The sequence below is a fragment of the Scyliorhinus canicula genome, chromosome 11 (assembly GCF_902713615.1).
Source record: "Scyliorhinus canicula chromosome 11, sScyCan1.1, whole genome shotgun sequence".
Taxonomy (NCBI): Eukaryota; Metazoa; Chordata; class Chondrichthyes; order Carcharhiniformes; family Scyliorhinidae; genus Scyliorhinus; species Scyliorhinus canicula.
The window spans coordinates 42798327-42819946 of record NC_052156.1 but is presented as its reverse complement, the minus strand read 5'-3'; the positions used below and the strand labels follow the sequence as shown (position 1 = coordinate 42819946).

Here is a 21620-nt window from a genome sequence, read left to right as displayed (position 1 = left end):
CACTTCCGGCCCCTTCCTCCCCCGTCCCCGTTCTCCCCCGCCCCGCGACTGTCAGTTCCGTTTCCTCGTCACCTGGCAACTGCTACTCACCCATCGTCAAGTCGCATGCGCTACGCCTCGGACCGCGCTGGAGAATCTGAACATGAGGGACATCGGGCGCAATTCTCCGCCGACGGCGAGCAGCGATTCACCCCTGGCCGATGGGCCGATTTCCAAGGCCTTTACGGCCGTTTTTACGAACGTAAAACACACCTGGTCTGACCGTTGGTAAAAACGGCCGTAAAGTCCCGATCGGGGGAACCATGGCACCGATTGGTACGGCAGTACCACGGCCGTGCCAAGGGTGCCATGGGCCCGTGATCGGTGGGCACCGATCGCGGGCAGCGGGTACTTACCCCGCGCACTCTTTCTCCCTCCACAGCCCCGCTGTATCCATTCGCGGGGCGGCTGAGGGGCATACCGGCCCGCGCATGCGCGGGTTTCACGCATATGCGTGATGACATCCGCGCATACGCGGGTTGGAGTCGTCCAATCCGTGCATGCGTGGCTGACGTCATCTGACGCGTCAGCCGTCGCTCACTTTGGCTAGCGGGCTTAACGAAATTCGTTAAGCCCGCGATGCCGGAGTTCACGGCCGCGGGATGCTAGCCCCGACCGGGGAGCTGAATCGGTTCCCGGTCGGGGGGGGGGGGGGGGGGCGGAGGCTGGCGTCAAATGCACCCGTTTTTGACGCCAGCTTCCCGAGTTTTCGTGACTCGGGAGAATCGCGCCCATCCTTTTTATAGAACATAGAAATTACAGCGCGGCCCTCGATGTTGCGCCGACCCGTGAAACCATCTGAAGCCTACACTATTCCATTTTCATCCATATGGCTATCCAGTGACCACTTAAATGCCCTTAAATTTGGCGAGTCTACTACTGTTGCAGGCAGGGCGTTCCACACCCCTACTACTCTCTGAGTAAAGAAACTGCCTCTGACATCTGTCCTATATCTACCACCCCTCAATTTAAAGCTATGTCCCCTCGTGTTGGTCATCACCATCCGAGGAAAAAGACTCTCACTGTCCACCCTATCTAACCCTCTGACTATCTTATATGTCTCTATTAAGTCACCTCTCAGCCTTCTCCTAACGAAAACAACCTCAAGTCCCTGAGCCTTTCCTCGTAAGACCTTCCCTCCATACCAGGCAACAAAATGACAAACAGCAGTGGCCCCAAAACAGATCCTTGCGGTACACCACTAGTAACTGAACTCCAGGATGAACATTTGCCATCAACCACCACCCTCTGTCTTCTTTCAGCTAGCCAATTACTGATCCAAACCGCTAAATCACCTTCAATCCCATACTTCCGTATTTTCTGCAATAGCCTACCGTGGGGAACCTTATCAAACGCCTTACTGAAATCCATATACACCACATCAACTGCTTTACCCTCATCCACCTGTTTGGTCACCTTCTCAATAAACTCAATAAGGTTTGTGAGGCATGACCTACCCTTCACAAAACCGTGTTGAGTATCGCTAATCAACTTGTTCTTTTCAAGATGATTATAAACCCTATCTCTTATAACCTTTTCCAACATTTTACCCACAACCGAAGTACGGCTTACAGGTCTATAATTACCAGGGTTGTCTCTACTCCCCTTGAACAAGGGGACAACATTTGCTATCCTCCAGTCTTCCGGCACTATTCCTGTCGACAAAGACGACATAAAGATCAAATGGCAAATGGTAGGATCTGGAATGCACTGTCTGAGAGTATGCTGGAGGCAGGTTCAATCAGCTTTAGAAAGGGAAAAGGAATTTGATAAGTCCTTGGAGGGAAAAATATTACAGGTTGACGGGAAAGGCGAGTGGGACTAGCTGAGTTGCTCTTGCCCGAGAATTGGAAAGTGCATGATGGGCCAAATGGTCTCCTGTACCATGGCCATTCTGTGGTAGGTCAGAATGTGAAAACCAATGGAAACGGCTAAAATCAGCTTAAATAATCAAGAGGAGATCATTATGACATTTAAGCTCTGTTCCCTTTGTAATTATCATACGCACAAAATACGTTTGAGGTGTGGGGATGATATCGAAATGATTGTAGCATCTGTTCGATGCAGTAACTTTCATTTATTTAGCGACCAAATGCTTTACAAGGATGAGAATGGGGGAGCACACTGCATAGGGAATGGGGGGGGGGGGGGGGGGGGGAGAGAACAGCCAGTTCAAAACAGGGTGGAGGTGAATCTGGAACAGGTTTCTGAGGAGAGTGCAGAAGGGATTGGGTCGATATTTCCAACGAACAATTCTTAATGCCGGAATAGAAAAAGCAAGGGAGCATCAGAGCTTGTGTCCAGAGTCATTTGGGTTAGGATGTGACAAATGATTCAGGAACTGGTTTGAAGCCAATCATGGGAGTTTGGAGCAGACAGGATGGTGTGACCAGTTCCAACTAAAATAACAAGGTCCGAGATGGTGTAAATATTATAAAGACCTTGAGGCATTTTCTGACGTTTGTTAAATCGTTCTCTTCCTTACATTTCTGAAATATAAATAGCAGAGTGCATTGTTGGTAATATCTAACGTTTAACACGTACGTTGTTAAGAGAAACTAGCCAAGAATATTTAGGAAATCTCAGTACCATTCTGAGCCTGAGCAAAGAGGTTTCGGGTCGAAGCATTGCTTCCGCCTGAACTTCTCTCTAATCTGTTTTGCCTTTACAATTTGGACTTGCAGATTTATTAAATTGTTTGACAGTATTTATCCCCCATACTTAGTTTTCCTGAAGACGTTAAGAACAGTGTGGGACTAGAGCCACATGTAGGGTAGACTAGAGGCCATTATTGAACCTGTAATAGTAGTGAGAAAGGAATTAGTGAACTAGCAAAAGCATATTGCTCTGTTTTAGAAAGATTAAAAAATTTTTTTTTTTAGAGTATTCAATTCATTTTTTCCAATTAAGGGGCAATTTAGCGTGGCCATCCACCTAGCCTGCACATCTGTGGGTTGTGGGGGCAAAACACATGCAAACATGGGAAGAATGTGCAAACTCCACCCGGACAGTGACCCAGAGCTGTGATTCAAACCCGGGTCCTCAGCGCCGTATCCCTTCAGGGGTGCCACAACCCCTTTGATCTCTTTTGAGTAATCCTCCTGCATCTCCTTCCTCTGTTGGTGTAATTCTTGATGTAAGGCATCAACTATTTCACCTGGGGCTGTGCTACTTGCGCTGGCCCTTTCCCCTTCGCCATCCTTCCACTGGCTGCTGTGCCACAGGTCCCTTCCAACTCCTTGGCCAAGTCCTTCACATTCTTCTGCCAGTTTGATAACTAGCAAATATACCATTCCCCGAGGGGAACCTCTCCTCCGACATTCAGTTACACTTTTCCGTCGACGTTGCACCTGATTTCAGGTAAAAAGAGCTCTTTTCTAAGCCTTCAAGTAGGAGCTGCCCTGTGTTCAACCACTCACAGCATGGCCGCCACCAGAAGTGACAGAGAAGATTGATAAGGGTAATGCTGTTGATGTGATGTGTGTGGACTTCCAGAAGGCATTTTAAAAAGGAGCACATAGCAGGCTTATGAGTAAAGGTGTAGCTCAAGAAATAAAAGAGATAGTAGATGCAAGGATATGAAATAAAAAAGGAAAGTGCTGGAAATACCCAGCAAATCAAGTGACAGTTGTGGAGAGAGATAGTTAACATTATCCATAATTAACTAATTCTGGAACTACACTAGTGGAAGAATGTGAAGACATTGGAAAGTGTCTAGAAGATTTGAGAATGGTTCTGGGGATTGTGGACGTCAGTTATGTGAATAGATTGGAGAAGTTCAGTTTGTCTTCCTTTGAGAAGAGAAAGTTAAAAGATTTGATGGCGGTGTTCAAAATCATGAGGGGTCCCCAGAGAGTAGATAGGGAGAACCTTCTTGTTGGTGGAAGGGTCAAGAACAAGATGACATAGATTTAAAGTGATTGACAAAACCCTTTTGGTTTGGATCTGAAATGTACTGCCTGAATGTGATGGAGGCATGGCTTTCAAGAGGGAATTGGATAATTATCTGAAGAAAAAAGATTTACAGGTCTAGGTCCCGAGGATGGGGGTGGGTGGGATTAGCTGAACTGCTCTCACAAAGCAACCTCTGCTGCAGATTGCACCTTTCCCAACTTGAATTTAATTCTGCTGCCAGAGTAATCAGATCAAGCAGGATAACCAGTCAATTACATTGAAAATCTATCAGACACCAAACCAACTAAAACCAATTATGCTTCCCTTTTTAATCATTTTACAGCCAGAGGGTGGTCAACCTGTCAACTTTGTCACAGAAGGCTGTGGAGGCCAAATCAGTGAGTGCCTTTAAGACCGACGGTTAGCACTGGGATTACAGCACTGAAGACCCGGGTTCGAATCCTGGCCCTGGGTCACTGTCCATGTGGAGTTTGCACATTCTCCCCATGTCTGCGTGAATCTCACCCCCACAACCCAAAGATGTGCAGGTTAGGTGGATTGGCCATGCTAAATTGTCCCTTAATTGGAAAAAAATAATTGGGTACTCTAAATTTATTTTAAAAACGACAGAGATAGATAGGCTCCTGATTAATAATGGGATCGGGGTTACGGGGAGAAGGCAGGAGAATGGGGATGAGAAAAATACCAGCCATGATTGAATGGCAGAGCAGACGATGGGCTGAGTGGCCTAATTCTGCTCCTATGTCTTATGGTCTTTAGGATGGGTGAAGAATCCAGTAGGGGGTCCAGATTGAGGGCTATGGTGACAGCACATGCCAAGGAGCCCTGTGGTGCAATCCATTGTGAAGGTCTGGAACCAGCTGAGGAGGCACTTTTGGATATAGGGGATGTCGGTGTTAATGCCATTGTGCGAAAGCCACGGTTTGGAGCCAGTGGGGGGGGGGGGGGGGGGTAGGTGCCATGTACCGGAGGTGAAGAGAAGTGGGGCTGGTTAAGACGAGGGATTTGTACCTGGAAGAAGGGTTTGCCAGTATAGAGGAACTGAAAGAGAGGCTACAGCTTCCGAGAGGAAGTGAGTTTAGGTACCCGCAAGGAAGGGACTTCGCGCGGAAGGTTTGGAAAGAGTTCCACAGGTTGTCGAGGTACACCCTGTTGGAGCAACTGCTGCTTCCAGATGTGGAAGTGGAGGCCAGGATCATAGACATATATGGGTGGCTGGGAGAGCAGGGAGGTGCACAGGTGGTGAAGATTAAGGAGAAGTGGGAGGGGGAGCTGGGCGGGGAGATAAACTGGGGAGAATGGAGTGAGGCGCAACGAAGGGTAAATGCAACATCCTCATGCGCAAGGATGAGCCCGATACAGTTCAAGGTGGTACACAGGGTACATATGACTCGGGCAAAAATGAGTTGGTTCTTCCAGGGAGTGACAGACGAGTGTGAACGGTGTGGGTGGGGACTAGCGAATCATGCACATATGTTCTGGGGCAGCGAAAAGTTGAGGAGATTTTTGGCGGGAATGTTTGCGGCACGAACAAGGATCGTGGCGGTTGAGCCAGACCCATTGGTGGTGATATTTGGGATATCGGAGAAGCTGGAGCTGATGGAGGGCAGGAAGGGCCGATATTGTGGCCTTCCCCTCTCTGATTGCCCGGCGTAGAATTCTGCTGGAGTGGTGGCTTGGCCTGGGGACTTGCATGACTTTCTTTGGTTGGAAAAGATTAAGTACGAATTAAGGGGTTCAGTGGAGGGCTTCGAGGCAAGGTGGGCGATGTTCGTTGTCGTGTTTGAGGAGCTGTTCATCATGCAGGGGGTGAGGGAGGAGGGAGAGAAAAAGGAGAAAATTTGTGCAAACTATATAGTTGTGTGTTGGGAAGTTTGTTCCCCAAAGTAATCTTTTATATATGTTTGGACTAAAATATGTTAAAAAACAATCTTCTCTGTTACCCCATCAAATAACTTGATCAAGTTAGTTGAACATAATATACCCGTACCACATCTGTGCTGGCTTTCCTTATCAATCCACGTTAGTCCAAGTGACTTAATTCTCACTAAAGTTAAATTGAGTATCCTGTAGTTTCTAGGCTTATCCTCACATTCGTTTTGAACAAGAATGTAACATTTCCAATTTTCAAGTTCTCTGGCACAATCTCTGTATCTAAGGAGGATTGAAAGATTATGGCCAGTGCCTCTGTAGTTTCCTCAGTCTCCTGGGATGTATCTGATCCAATCCTCGTACTTACAAAATTTAAGTAGAGCCAACCTTTCAAATACCTTCTCTTTTCAACTATTAGCTCATGACTCAACTGCCATTTCTTTCACTCAGCCTTTGACAGCATCTTCCTCCTTGGTGGAGACAGATGCTCTCTGCTTTCCTGCATAAATTCTCCTTTTTGGTCCCTAATCACCTCTATCCCTCCTTGGGTCACCAATTTATTATTTATATGCCCAGAAAAAACGTTTAGATTGTTTACCAGTGATTGTAGTTATTCTGGTACTTAAAAATGAACAGCTATACTGCAAACATGTAGGCTTTTCAATATCTTTACCTACTTAAGATGGTTGAAATGCAACGTTAATGCGTCCTGACATCCTGGCACATATATTCTTTAAACATCTCCTGAAATAGGATACTTTAGTGAATCTCTCCATGGTTCAATAATCTGCTAAGAACATGCAGAGCTGGATTCTTGCACCCCGCCGCTGCAAGATCGCTATGGGTGGGACACGGACCATATAAAGGTCCAGTGACATCGGATGGGAATTTCCGGTCGCTGGGCATGGCTGGAGAATCCCACCCGCAGAGTATTACACTGCTTAGCTACAATTGTCACGAAGCACACTGATGTTATTTGCTAGGGTATAACACCCTGGAACACCCGTTCACGGAGTGTATAAGTTTTGTTTAGGTGTTGAGGAGACACGTGAAATCCCAGTGAGATTAAACAGCACAGTCATCGTATAACAATTATTAAACACTATTTATTAAAGTAAAGACAAATACACACAAACCGGACTACTCTCAAGCAATTAAGATGTATGAATTATTAAACACAGTTTCTGTATAAATTACCCTTGTTACAAAATATATCTATGATACCTGAACTTGGTAAGACTTCCCCTTTTCCCCCAAACAACATTCAAATTGAATAGCCAGCTACAGTTACCACACAATACAGGGATGCTACTACAGTCTGGGAACCATTTGTTTCTTGGTCCAGCAAAGATATTTTAAAACTGCTGTTCCAAAGGTTTTCTGCACTGCTTTGGCTCTGAGACTTAGAAGCTTGTCTGCTGTAAACTTGGCCTTTTGGTGACTGGAAACTGGACTGTCCACTTTCTAAGACTGCTAGATGATAACTGCCTCCCTTTCTTCTTAAGGTCTGGGAAATTATCCCTTTGTTGTTCTTTGATTATGCCTTCTGTGTATTCGCAGATCTGCCCCATCAACATCCTTGCCTATAGATTAACATATATATACATATCTCAGGGTCCTTTCCCAATCATCTATAATCTGTTTCTCCTCCATAAACTATTCAAAATTAATTATTATGTAAACTGCTGTTCTAAACTGATTACTGGGAGAGATACATATCAGTTGAGGCCCTTTGAATACTATCTACTGCTGTCTCCAGGCAGATTCACGATACTCCCCCCCTTTTTTAAATGAAATGTCTTAATTTGAGACATGCTTCATTTCTCTTTTTAGTTCCATCTTATTAAATGTTACAAAATTCAAAAGCTTTCATTAACAGAGAAAAATACCCTATAAAGTTTCTCACTGTTCCGAAAAGTTTATTTTGCACTCGGGATACAGCATCAGCATTTACTTTTTCTCTCCTGGCTAGATGAAAGATTTTTGAGTTACATGGTTGCAATAGCAAACTCCATCAGAATAACTCAATGATCCCGTCTTGAAATTTCTCCAGAAAGTTTGGAAGGGTTGTGGTCCGTATACATGATTGCAGGAAATATAAATTTCAATGCTGTAACACCAGTTCTGGCCTTATAGTCTCTTTTCTGATGGTGGGTTCCAGGAAGTCCCACATGGCCTGTATTTCTGCATCTTGTGGTGCCGCCTGACCTCTACGTGTCCTAGATTTTAAAGTTTGGAACTTGGCAAATTCACTTTTTGCTTGGTTCCTCACAAAATTGGTTTGTCTAAGCAGTCAAATAGTTCCTTTATGTAATGTAGGTGATCTTCCCACTTCTGGCTGAACACCACTAAGTCATTACTGTATATGGAACAGTGACTCCATCCTCCAATAACTCTTGTGTGCCTTTGAATAGTTCTAGGGGCGTTCTTCCTTGGGGCTACAGCAATTCCCCATCTGTAGTCCACAGCCAGTCTCTGGGTTCCATCCAGTTCAAACACAATGGCAAATGAGTCAAGGTCAGTCCTGCATTAAACTATACATGTGATAACGTAGTTGGATTGAACCTAGATGGATGTTGTTTAATTGGAACCACGTTTCCCCAATCTATGGCATGCATTGCTAACCCTGTTCTACCTAGGTTATTCCCAACAATACCTTTCTGGAATTGCAGTAACTGTGTCAGTTTGCTCTGGCTCTTATTTGGAAGATGACTTAACCATTGGTTTAAATGTTCCAATGCTTCATCATTGTCCAAATGAATTATAGGGAAGCCACTGTCAGAATTTGACCCCTCATTTTCTCCCTGCTTCATTACGAACAAGACCTCCTGCTTGTTCTCATCTCCTCTAACCCACCCCTTTTTTAACACGTTCACTTGACACACACAGTGAGATTTGGGTCTATCTTGGGTGCGTACCAGATAGTTTTCACTCACTTTCCTTTCAATGTTCCTTTCAATAAGGGGCTGGTTAGCACACTGGGCTAAATAGCTGGCTTTTAAAGCATGCCAAGGCAGGCCAGCAGCATGGTTCAATTCCCGTACCAACCTCCCCGAACATGCGCCGGAATGTGGCGACTAGGGGCTTCACAGTAACTTCTTTTGAAGCCTACCTGTGACAATAAGCGATTTTCATGTACCACGGCCCATTGAATCTAGCTTTCAGGGGTTCACCTGATACAGTTAACAATGCAAGCACTCCCTCACCTGTTAGAAAACTCTTGGAGTCTGGGCCTTCGTATTAGCCTTTGATTTTACTCAGTGTTGGGATGTCTTTAAATGTGTCAACCTCTTTGAATTGCCTAATTTCCTGGGCTGGATTCTCTGATTCTGGGGCTATGTCCCCGTCCCCACGCCGGCTTGGGAACGGTGAGGAACTGGCGCAAAACGGCCCCATGCGGCTTTCTCCATTTCCCTTTTAAACTCTCTCTTCACATTCCCGTTGAAACGCGCTCTCCCATTCTTTTTCCTGCATCTCTAACTTCTTAATTTCTACATGTCTTTGTAATTGAAGCTTTGCTAATTTAAAATCCTCAGTCCATGAAATTTTGGGTCTGGTTAGTCCCCCTCGTATATTTAAATGTGTTGCTAGCCTTTCAATTATTTCAGCCTTCTTGGTTCCTGTCGATAAGACTGCTTCCAATTTATCTGCCAATTCTCTCAATTTAGTTTTAGGCACACTTTTCAAACATGCTTTGGTTACACTGTCTACAGCCAGATAAGACTGAGCTAGATCAAGAGCCATTCTCTGCAGCCTTCTTACTTAATAGAACACATTCTTACTTGGTTCCACTTGTTTCTCACTCTCGTTACACTCAAAAGTCACAAATTCCCTACAGCCAAATAATTAAGCCCTTCCAAAATCACGAACAAGAAACCCCAATTTTCTGTCCTGATGCAAGCTATGCTATTTGCGAGGGTATCCCAACTTAGAACGCCGGTTTGTGGGGGTGTATAATTTTGTTTAGGTGTGAGGAGACAAGTGAAAACCCCAATGAAAATAAACAGCCCAGTTGTTGTGTGACAATTATTAAAGGCTATTTATTGAAGTAAAAAGACACATACATACAAACCAGACTACTCTCATGCAATTAAGATGTATGAATTATTAAACACTGTTTGTATGGAATGTACCCTTCTTACAAAATATATCTACAATACATGAACAATCTGCGTATTCAGCTGCCTGCCCTCTCAACTTCCTTGACTATACATTAAAATATGTATATCTCAGGGACTTTCCCGATCATCTATAATCTGGTTCTCCTCCATAAGCTATTCACACCAATGATCTAAACTGCTGTTCTAAAGTTGTTACCAAGAGAGACTCATACCAATTGAAGCCCTTTGAATACTGTTTACTGCTGTCTCCACACAGATTCATGACACTTTGAACAGTTCATTAACAGTTTTTATGAGCAGCTCTGAGCACAAATAACCAATAACAGCCAAATATGAATATTGAAACCCCTGAAAGTTCGTTTGAAGGTGGAAATGGGAGTTTTTGAGGGAGCTGTGGAACTGATTAAGGGGCAGAGCATTGGATGAGATAAGGGAAGTTGATATAAAGGCCTGGTTGATCAAAGACTGAGGCAGAGGCAAAATAGCTTAAAGTCTCATTGGAAATTTTATATCAAGAACTTTTACAGGCCAGTTAAGTTCTGTCAATATAACACCCAGGTCCACTCCAAAAAAAAAGTATACAGGATTAGTTTTTGAAAGAAGCCACTGCAGAGGGTGGTGGAGAGACATTCATAAGTTTACATCTGGGAAGTCATGAAGATGTGAGGCATCGGGAAGAAAAGAGAAGAATAAAGAGCACAGGAATAAATAGTCATTTGTTAGGACAGGACTTATTTCTGAAAAAGTTACATGATGTCAAAGCTTTTTATCTTGCATTCATCAGGATAGATTCACAAGAATACCAGTTCTAAAGGAAACAACAATTTGTACTACGAGAAAAGTGTGCGGATTGGTTGGCGTGGGCAATCAGTATTCTCTTCTCGTTCCCTTTTGAATTGGTACCCTTGCAAATCTGTCCTGATGAGTGCAGGATGAAAAGCTTCGACAACATGTATCTTTTTGCCGCAATACCCAAGAACAGAATTGCTAGGGTCTAAAGATACTTGAAATTGAATGAAAATGAAGTGCAAGGAGAGCATGATAGAGAGCAACAACATTGGTCAGAAGATTTATTTTATTTTTATCCTATAACATGCATATTTTAGATTCTTACTTTACATTAATCTGTATTGGATGTTGTCAAAATGGAAGAGGTTAAAAAAATGTTTATTTTCATCCCTCTTTACAATCATCTTTACTCTATGACAGCATTTATTTGCTCATGTATCTAAATAATACAAATGTCAGCCAGGGGACCAAAATACTTGCTGCAACCACAACACATTTGAATTATTAGGTTGAACAATTACCTTTTCAAAGAAACCATATTCATCAAATCTGCTCTTGTGAGAATTAACCAATTATTCCCCCATTAGATTCCAGCAGGCATGGTGATTTGAATGAGTCTATTGGAATTTTTGTTTCAGTTTTACCTTTGTCTTACTCACAATCTACAATAAATAGAGACTACTTAATTATACGCAGGCTGGATTCTTCACTTCATGGTCCAATACCATTTATACTTTTTTCCAGTATTTTCAGCCAGAAAAAAGTTTTTAAAATGAAGGTTATTAATAATTTTATTATATTTTGCACCTACGCTGAGAAAGTTAAGTAAAACCAAGAAATGACACATGCACTCACTTTATAGGTAGTAACACAATTTAACATGTCCAAGGTTAAACAGAACAAACTTTGAAAATGCAAAACTTCCCCAATTCACCCAAATAGATACATTAGCTCCAGAAAATCATCCCCATTGGATGCATTCTTTTCCATGATGTATATATCTTCATGGACTGTAAGTGAGCCTGCCCATTATATCACATTTGAAAGCAGCTTGCTGTTGCAAAGTCATATTACTGATCAATGAACTAAGCCTACTTCAATTCATTACACTGAGACCCCTTAACAGTGAGAGAAAGGGAGACAAAAACAGATAGAGGACTAAGAAGGAAACAATTTTTCTCACAGTTTTGTATTTAACCCCTGGTCATAGAGATGAAAGGATATTGTTGAATCCAATCCTGGAGAATAATGTCAATATTAACATATTTACAGTGCTTTCAGTGAAATAATTTTCTTGGTAGAATGGATCAGGCTGTGGATGGTTACCTTGGTCTTAAAATATCCACTAACAGGATACTTCCGTCTCAGTCTTAAATAACAGTACCCACGGTAAACCATACTATTTCTCATTAGATATCATTCAGCAGGGTTCAGTACCATAAATGTCTCCACAGACATCAACCTCTGAGCAGAAGCATGCTCGAATGGAGCATAATGGATGCTGCTTTTTTACCTCTCTTTAGTGATGGAACACTCCATATTTATAATCTGAGAGTTCAAGAGTTAGTGCAACTTGTTGAATGGCTGTAGGCAAACTGAACTGACAGTTGAGAATATGATTAAAATCTGGGTGTTTCCTTTTCAACCCGAATGGGATTCCAGCACTTGACTGCTAGAATAATTAAACTTCAAACTTCCAGTATTAAAAGAAAGATTGTCTATCGTCGGAATACTTATGCATTACCAATATTTCATCAAGTATAATCATTACATTAGCAATAGAATTCACAGAATTCATTGATCAGAATAAAGAAATAATAGCCAGGACATCATCATCATGTCTAAAAACAGCTTAGCCTATTTATGTAGTGATCTACAATTATCAGTTGAGCTTGATAATGGGGAGGGGGGACAAAGAAAAAACTAGACAACAACCTAAATGTGGATAAAGCAACATCTTACTTCTTGGTAACATTCTTCACAAAGATTTATCTATAAAATTAAAACTTAACATGAAAGTCTTACATTTTTGAAATGTCTTGATTGAATTTTTTCATTGTTTACTCCACTTATTTATTTAAATCTCTTTGCCCAGCTCTAATTTATTTTTAAAATATTAAATTGAACCAATGTGTTGCACTTCAAATAAATGTTCCAAAGTTAATATTGCTCATTTATTTCTGTTATCTAGTTAAAGCAGATGATATTGTGCAGAATTGTGTTCACAATAGTTATTATTGTAGTGACTTTTAGCAACTGTTTTATAGATAAATTTTTAGAATGGTACATTGTTACAATTAGCCACACAAGTGCAATTCCCTTATTAAAACTACAAGAAAATCTCCACTAAACAGTATTGATAGCAACTGTACCTTCCCTACAACATAACTGTTGAAAGATATACTAATGACCACAAAAGCTTTGGAACCACCTTGCACAGATTTAAATGTAAGAACCAAGCAATCAAAAAGAAAAAAATGCAATCACTTTAACTTCTAAAATATAACTTATACATTTAATAAATTATGGTAATAATTTATGCATTTTATGAATCTAGCCTTGAACTGAAAATGGGAATGTATTGCATTGCTATTGCCATTAAATGGCGCAACATAAATTGCCAAAATGAAGATTTGGCTAGTGTGGGAAATCTGGTTGAGAATAGTGCTTTTATGTTAATGTTCCTTTTTATATACTGCATGCTTTTATGTGCTGGCAATATTCTGTGTCTTTCAAAATCTTGTTTATGTAATTTGAAAGCACCACCAAAAATTGTTAACTAATGCTCTTAATAGATGTAACTGGGGCATCAGCATTCAGTCAAGTCATATTGTTTCCTGGGAAATTATCACAGCATCTCATTTTATTTGCAATCCAAAGCAATACAGCTTTCATTTATAAATGTTAGGCTAATTTCTTATTGCTTTCTGATCTTGTGTTTTGCAGAGAACTTGAAAATTCCAGGATAATTTTAGCACTTTTGCGGGGCCGCTCCATTACCACAGAATGCCCACAATTTTCCAAGAGATCCACTCGACAGCCGGGAATACAATCAGCAAGGACTCCAGCTCCAGAAACATCCAGTACCTGGGCACAAGAAGGGAAATGAACAGAAATATTTAGATAAGCACTGTTACAATCCCAGTGGAGGAAAAATATAATCAAAATAACTACATCTACTGAATGACATCCAGATGAAGAAATTACCAACATTACGGTTTTTGTAGCTTTTACTTGAATGTGAATCAAAACCATTGCTATTAAACATGAATCCCCCCTGGCCATGGCATTGAGGGAGTCAGGGAACTGGAGGAGCATCGAGTGTCACTGTATGCAAACGACCTGCTGCTGTATGTGGCGGACCCGGTGGGGGGGATGCCGGAGATGATGAGGATCCTTGGGGAATTCTGGGGTTTCTCGGGGTATAAGCTGAACCTGGGCAAGAGCGAGGTGTTTGTGGTGCATCCGGGGATCAAGAGGAGGGGATTGGTAGGCTCCCACTGAAGCAGGCAGGGAAGAGCTTCAGGTACCTAGGGGTCCAGGTGGCTGGGAGTTGGGGGGCCCTGCACAAGCTCAACCTCACAAGGTTGGTGGAGCAGATGGAGGAGGAGTTTAAGAGGTGGGATATATTACCGCTGTCACTGGCGGGGAGGGTGCAGTCCGTCAAGATGACGGTGCTCCCGAGGTTTTGTTCTTGTTCCAGTGCCTCCCCATCTTTATCCCAAAGGCCTTTTTCAGGAGGGTCAACAGCAGTATCACGGGATTTGTGTGGGCGCATGGGACTCCAAGGGTTCGAAGAGTGTTCCTGGAACCAGGCAGGGATAGGGGGGGGCTGGCGTTGCCCAACCTCTGTGGGTACTACTGGGCGGCCAATGCAGCGATGGTGCATAAGTGGGTAATGGGCGAGGAGGGGGCAGCGTGGAAGAGGACGGAGGCGGCGTCTTGTGTGGGCACAAGCCTAGAAGCGCTAGTAACGGCGCCGTTGCCGCTCCCTCCAACGAGGTATACCACGAGCCCGGTGGTGGCGGCTACCCTCAAAATTTGGGGGCAATGGAGACGGCACAGAGGAGAAATGGGGGGCTCGATGGAGGCCCCGATACGGGGGAACCATCGGTTCATCCCAGGGAGCATTGATGGCGGATTCCGGGGCTGGCACAGGGCAGGGGTTAGGAGGTTGAGGGACCTGTTTGTGGAGGGGAGGTTCGCGAGCTTGGGGGAGTTAGAGGGGAAGTTTGGGCTCCCCCCGGGGAACATGTTTAGGTACATCCAGGTGAGGGCGTTTGCCAGGCAGCAGGTGGAGGGGTTCCCCTTGCTGCCTCCACGGGGGGTGCAGGATAGGGTGCTCTCAGGGGTGTGGGTCGGAGGAGGGCGGATCTCGGACATATACCAGGTGATGCAGGAGGTGGACGAGGCCTCGGTGGAGGAACTGAAGGATAAATGGGAAGAGGAGCTGGGTGAGATTGAGGAGGGGACATGGGCGGATGCCCTGGAGAGAGTGAATTCCTCCTCTTCCTGTGCGAGGCTTAGCCTCATACAGTTCAAGGTGCTACATAGGGCCCACATGACCGGGACGAGGATGAGTAGGTTTTTCGGGGGCGAAGACAGGTGTGCTGGGTGCTCGGGGAGCCCAGTGAACCACGCCCATATGTTTTGGGCGTGCCCAGCATTGGGGGAGTTTTGGAAGGGGGTAGCAAAGACGGTGTCGAGGGTGGTGGGATCCAGGGTCGAGCCAGGCTGGGGACTCGCAATTTTTGGGGTGGCAGTGGAGCCGGGAATGCAGGAGGCGATAGAGGCCGGGGTCCTGGCCTTTGCGTCCCTAGTAGCCCGGCGGAGGATCTTGCTCCAGTGGAAGGATGCGAGGCCCCCAAGCGTGGAGGCCTGGATCTCGGATATGGCAGGGTTCATTAAATTGGAGAGGGTGAAATTTGCCCTGAGGGGATCAGTACAAGGGTTTTTCAGGCGGTGGCAGCCCTTTCTGGACTTCCTGGCGGAACGGTAGGGAAATAGGCCGACAGCAGCAGCAACCCTTGGGGGGGGGGGGGGGGGGGGGGACTGGGGGGAGGGAGAACTGTACACATGGGTTTGTGGAGGGTGCTATCTCTCTCCCTTGTTTTTTTTTCTTTTTCTCTTTTCTCTGTCTTTTGGTTTCTGTTTTGTTTTTTTTGGTTTTTTTCCCTTTTGTTTGAAGTTGCTCTTGCAGCTGGGGGGCACTGTTTACGGGGTGTTACCGTGGGTGTACGTTAATAGAGTTATGATGTTTATATTTTGTATTTTGTAAAAACTTCAATAAAAATTATTTATAAAAAAAAACATGAATCCATGGGCAAATGATGCAAATAGTTGATACAACAAAGATACGTCTTAGGCAACCACAACCATGCATCACTTCCTGCATAAATGTGGCACTAGATAGCATTATAGTTCTACTGTCTGCTGTTCTTTATTCCTGAAGAGTAGGTCAGGAGTCCTATCCGACAACAGCTTTCACCTCTGTGTTGTCAACAACGATTACCATTAGTAAAGCATACCTGTATGAAACCACTCTTCCTCGGATCGCAACAATCTTGGAGTAGGTTTCCAGGTTTTCAACCGACCAACCAACAACATCCCCGTTCACAGTTTGGCCACTTCAGGGAAAACATCCAGGTTTTCAACGACTCTGAGATATTCTATTCACACAGCTTTCCAGGTTCTTCACCATTTTAGCCAATTTGCACAGTACCTCCAAGAACTCTTTCTTCCTTTTCTGCCAGAAAAAGAACTAACCTCTTCCTGAGAGTGATTTCTTATTCTCACAAGAAATCTATCTCTTCGTGTCTTTGTCTGCTTCCTCCCTCCAGCTCCTTTTCTTTGTGTGTCTCAGCCACTTTCTTAGCTTGCTTCTTGTTAGTACGGCTTCCAGGTTAAGGGTCGCCAGCAGTCACATGGATCAGTAATTTCTCTCATCCAAGAAAATTGATCCCAACACAATTGATGCAAACTCTCAAAAATCCTTTTCAAACATTCTTAAAAACTATTACTGACTCCAAAGGCCATTTAAGGTATATTAAATTAATCCAAATCTAAATTAGGAAAATTTATAGATCTATTATTTAAATATCTACACAAAAAACTCAATTCTTAAAAATGTACCTTTGATTTTACTTTCAAATTTATGCTTCTCCAATAACTTTTAATTGATTCTGCCACAAGGTCCTACTTCACCAGATTGTCTCGGATCACAATGATAGCATGAGCACTTGGCTACAATACTTACAGATTCAATTTATTCAGGAGAACAGGAGAAAAAAAGTGGAGGGAAAAAAATGATCAATCCATTAATTAGGTCATGATTGGGCTCTGGATAATGTCCCTCATCATAATTTTGTTTGAGCGTTGGTATTATCAAGTAATGTCAGCTTTGGCTCAGTGGTAGCATTCTCACCTCATGAACCATTAAAGTTATAGGTTCAAACCCCACTTCAAGACTTGAACTTGTAATCCAGGCCGATATTTCAGTGCAGTACTGAGGAAGTATCCCCATCTGCTTTCTAAGGTGGATGGAAAAGTTCTCTGGCATTATTTGGGGAATAGGGGAATTCTCCCAGTGTTCTGGTCAACGTTTATTCATCAATAAATATTACTTAACCGGTTGGCTGTCTTTCTATTTCGTTGCTGTTTCTGAGACCTAGCTGTGCACAAATTGGTTGCCAGGCTTTCCTTTTGAACACCCTAGGGTTGTGAAGACGACTGTAAAGAAGCAAATGTATACCTTCTAAGACAAACAGTGCCAATAATGTCTGCATTAGAATTAAAGTTATAAATTTAGGTAGCCGAAAAGTGAGTTTTAACAAGAGACTCATATCTCGTTAGATCAGTGATATAGCTGCAAAAGAATATAAAAATAATATTTACAGATTTTTACCTGGTCTTGTTTTCCCCAAATGACCTGAGTTGGAGATCTGATTCGTTTCACGTTTTCCTGCAAAGTGTGTCTTGAGTTTTCTCCAACTATTTCCAGGAACACTATCCAGTCATAGGAGAAAGAATTAAACAGATCACAAAGTTAAAAACTTAACTGTGAGATTTTTGACCTAAGATAAGGGCTTTTTAAAAATCATAGATAAAAATACTTCTTGGTGGCAGCATTCAAAAGTGTTTGAACTTCATTTAATAAGGAAGCCCATTATAAAAATTCTAGTGTATGATATAAAAAGCAGTAAACCACAAAATAACAGCGAGGCTAACAGGGCTCACAAATGATAGAGCAACTTCAGGTGAGGGGCAAATGCTTGGTTAAAAGCAGAAATACAAAAGTTGCTGCTCGAGATGCCTGCTGGAGGGTTAGCTTTGCAAAAACAACATCTTACTGTTTGGCTCACTATTGAAATGTATTGAATAGTGTGAAATTGTTGTATTGGGCAACAGATACAAACTAAACTTGAAACTGAAAGTTAGAGCAGGGTGGTCTAAAGTGATGCAAAAGTGCAATTTTTGGAGCCATTTAAGATCACTTCATATATAATTAAGTTTAGATTATCAAAGATTATTTTAACAATGTGTTCAGTGTTAAATACTGCCTAGACACCTCACTGGCACGCAAAATTAACTATTTGTAGTGTCAAGTCTTATTGCTTCAGGTTTCAATTGATGCTGAGAAATTTGAAAATGTTTCTTCTACACTTTTCTCTTTTCTCACTCTTATTCTAATTTTTCTTGCCCTCTTTACTTTTCTTTACTGGATTTGGGGCGCAGTCTAACCAAAAAAAACCAATCTGTTCTTGGCGGATTAGAGGGGTAATTTTCGGTGCTTGTAGCACAGAGAACGACCCTGTTTTTTTTCCCGGGCCTCAAAGGGGAACGCGCCCTGAGGCAGGCCGCACATAGGGTCATTTCATGCTCTCAGGAGCTCCAACGAGCAGAGCTCCTCAGTGCCGGAAGGGATCGGGCACCACTTTGGATTTCTCAAACCCCCCCCCCAGACCCACCCAACACCCCAACTCACCTGTCCTCGAGCCCCCTGAACCCCACCTCATACAGGCAGGGCACCCAAGGGCCTGATCCCTGACATGGGCAAAATGCTGGCAGTGCCAACATACCTGGGTGGCATCAGCAGTGCCAGGAATCTGATCGTCTGGGAGCACCCCCCCCCCCTCCCGTGCTGTTCCACCTGGTGGGAGCCCCTCTTTCCCCCCCCCCCCCCCCCCCCCCCCCCCTCGCCGTGCTGTTCCAACAGGTCCAGTTTGTGGTAACCAGTGCTAAACGGCACCCAGCTGGGATCTCTTCAGCGAGGCCAGTAGATCCCAGGAGCTGATTTGATCTGGTGTCAACAGCGTTCTGTGGGCTTCTGCACTCACTTAACTCTGCAAGTCTGGGTCCCACCCGTTGTGGGCGGGACCCAGATCATGACATCTCACAAGATCTTGTTAGATCTCGCGAGGCCTAATGACCCTCAGGAATCCTGGAAGAGGCCTTTCCCGGGATCTACTGGCTGCTTCCAGTCCTGATTTCAGTGGGAGGCGGCCTGTAAATCATGCCTTCGATGTTGAATTAATCCACTCTAACTTACACTTCCTTCTCAGTTATTGCATTGTTAATTTCTCAATCCTTCAAATCTTATTTGTTATTATCGTTGCTTTTCCTATTCACTCAGGTTCCGGATGCCCAGTTTCCTTCACCGCAATGTTATCAACTCACACTGTTATCAACTTGCCATGCAAAAAAATAGGGGAAAAAACATAAGTGGGGCAAGTCTAAATAATGGCAGATGCCATGAGTTGCCCTGCCACAGAAAACTATGAACCAATGTAGCAGAACCAATGGAAAGTTGGTTGATATACAAAATAAAAAACATTAGGGTTAATAGATTTGCCAGATTGAAGAAGGGTCCGACATAATCTACCCCAGGGTGTACTTTGGTTCTCAATAGAATGGACTTGGATAGAAAAAGCAAAATGTCCAAATTTGCTCATGACATAAACACAGGGTTCGGCAAATGGCGAAGTGGTGAAAAAATTCAGGAAGAATGAGACTTGTTAGTAGAATGGTCAGGTAAACTGCAGATATAATTAACTTGGGGAAATAGGAAGCCGTGAACGTTGGGAGGAAAGATTAAGAATGAAATTATATACTCAATGAAAAGACGCTGCAGGGTGTAGAGGAACAAGAACAATTAGGGGTTTAAGTAAGTAATTGGCTAAAAAAGACTGCAGGTGGATAAAGCCATAAAAAAGGCTAGAAGAGCAAACAGGCAATAATATGGAAATAAGTCATAGTTTAAAAGTTGTATATTTTGGGGGATGTGATTTTTTGGAAAGAGTGGCATTTATTGTCTGTTCCTGCTGCACTTTGAAAATGTGGTGTTGGACGTTCTTGAACTTCTGCAGTTCAGGTGGTGAACATAGAACATTACAGCGCAGTACAGGCCCTTCGGCCCTCTATGTTGCACCGACCTGTGAAACCAATCTAAAGCCCCTCTACACTATTCCCTTCTCATCCATATGCTTATCCAATGACCATTTAAATGCCCTTAATGTTGGCGAGTCCACTACTGTTGCAGGCCTACCTCTGACATCTGTCCTATATCTATCTCCCTCAATTTAAAGCTATGTCCCCTCGTGCTAGCCATCACCATGTGAGGAAAAAGGCTCTCACTGTCCACCCTACCTAATCCTCTGATCATCTTGTATGCTTCAATTAAGTCACCTCTTAACCTTCTTCTCTCTAACGAAAGCAGCCTTAAGTCCCTCAGCCTTTCCTCATAAGATCTTTCCTCCATACCAGGCAACATCCTAGTAAATCTCCTCTGCACCCTTTCCAATGCTTCCACATCCTTCCTATAATGCGGCGACCAGAATTGCACGCTGTACCAGAGTTTTGTACAACTGCAACATGACCTCCGGCTGTTGAGTGGATCTCTTGGAAAATTGTGGCCATTCTGTGGTAATGGAGCGGCCCCGAAAAAGCTAACACACCGTACGCCTACTTAACAACTCTATCAACCTGGGTGGCAACTTTTAGGGATCTATGTACATGGACACCGAGATCTCTCTGCTCATCCACACTACCAAGAATCTTACCATTAGCCCAGTACTCTGTATTCCTGTTACTCCTTCCAAAATGAATCACCTCACACTTTTCTGCATTAAACTCCATTTGCCACCTCTCAGCCCAGCTCTGGAGCTTATCTATGTCCCTCTGTAACCTGCAACATCCTTCCGCACTGTACACAACTCCACTGACTTTAGTGTCATCTGCAAATTTACTCACCCATACTTCTACGCCCTCCTCCAGGTCATTTATGAAAATGACAAATAGCAGTAGCCCCAAAACAGATCCTTGTGGTACACCACTAGTAACTGAACTCCAGGCTGAACATTTCCCATCAACCACCACTTTCTGTCTTCTTACAGGTAGCCAATTTCTGACCCAAACTGCTAAATCACCCTGAATCCCATGCCTCTGTATTTTCTGCAATAGCCTACCATGGGGAACCGTATAAAAAGCTTTACTGAAATCCATATACACCACATCAACTGCTTTACCCTCGTCCACCTGTTTGGTCACACCTTCTCAAAGAACTCAATAAGGTTTGTGAGGCACGACCTACCCTTCACAAAACCATGTTGACTATTCCTAATCAAATTATTTCTTTCTAGATGATTATAAATGCTATCTCTTATAAACCTTTCCAAGACTTTGCCCACAACAGAAGTAAGGCTCACTGGTCTATAGTTCCGGGGTTGTCTCTGCTGACAGGAGAGGGATTGTTGTTGGTTGGGAGACAAAATGGAGGTCGAGGACAGTGGGTGCCTGAGGACAGGTCTGTGGAGGCGTGGGACGCGGGTTGGAGGCTGGCTAAGGAGGGTGATGGTTAATCGGCGGGGGTGGGGGGTGGGATGCCTC

The 21620-nt window shown here is 43.6% G+C and overlaps 1 protein-coding gene across 3 annotated transcripts in view; it reads right to left on the bottom strand.

The window, feature by feature from the left end:
- Positions 1-9841: 9841 nt before the first annotated feature.
- LOC119973054 (monoacylglycerol lipase abhd6-A-like) overlaps positions 9842-21620 on the bottom strand; it is a 107540-nt gene continuing 95761 nt past the window's right edge. For all 3 annotated transcript variants that reach the window (XM_038810503.1, XM_038810502.1, XM_038810500.1), the window contains exons 8-9: positions 17641-17741; positions 9842-13823 (exon numbers count right to left, since the gene is read on the bottom strand). In XM_038810503.1, the coding sequence (XP_038666431.1) occupies positions 13641-13823; positions 17641-17741 (284 nt within the window). In that variant the 3' untranslated portion in view covers positions 9842-13640. The remainder of the gene's footprint in view (positions 13824-17640; positions 17742-21620) is intronic.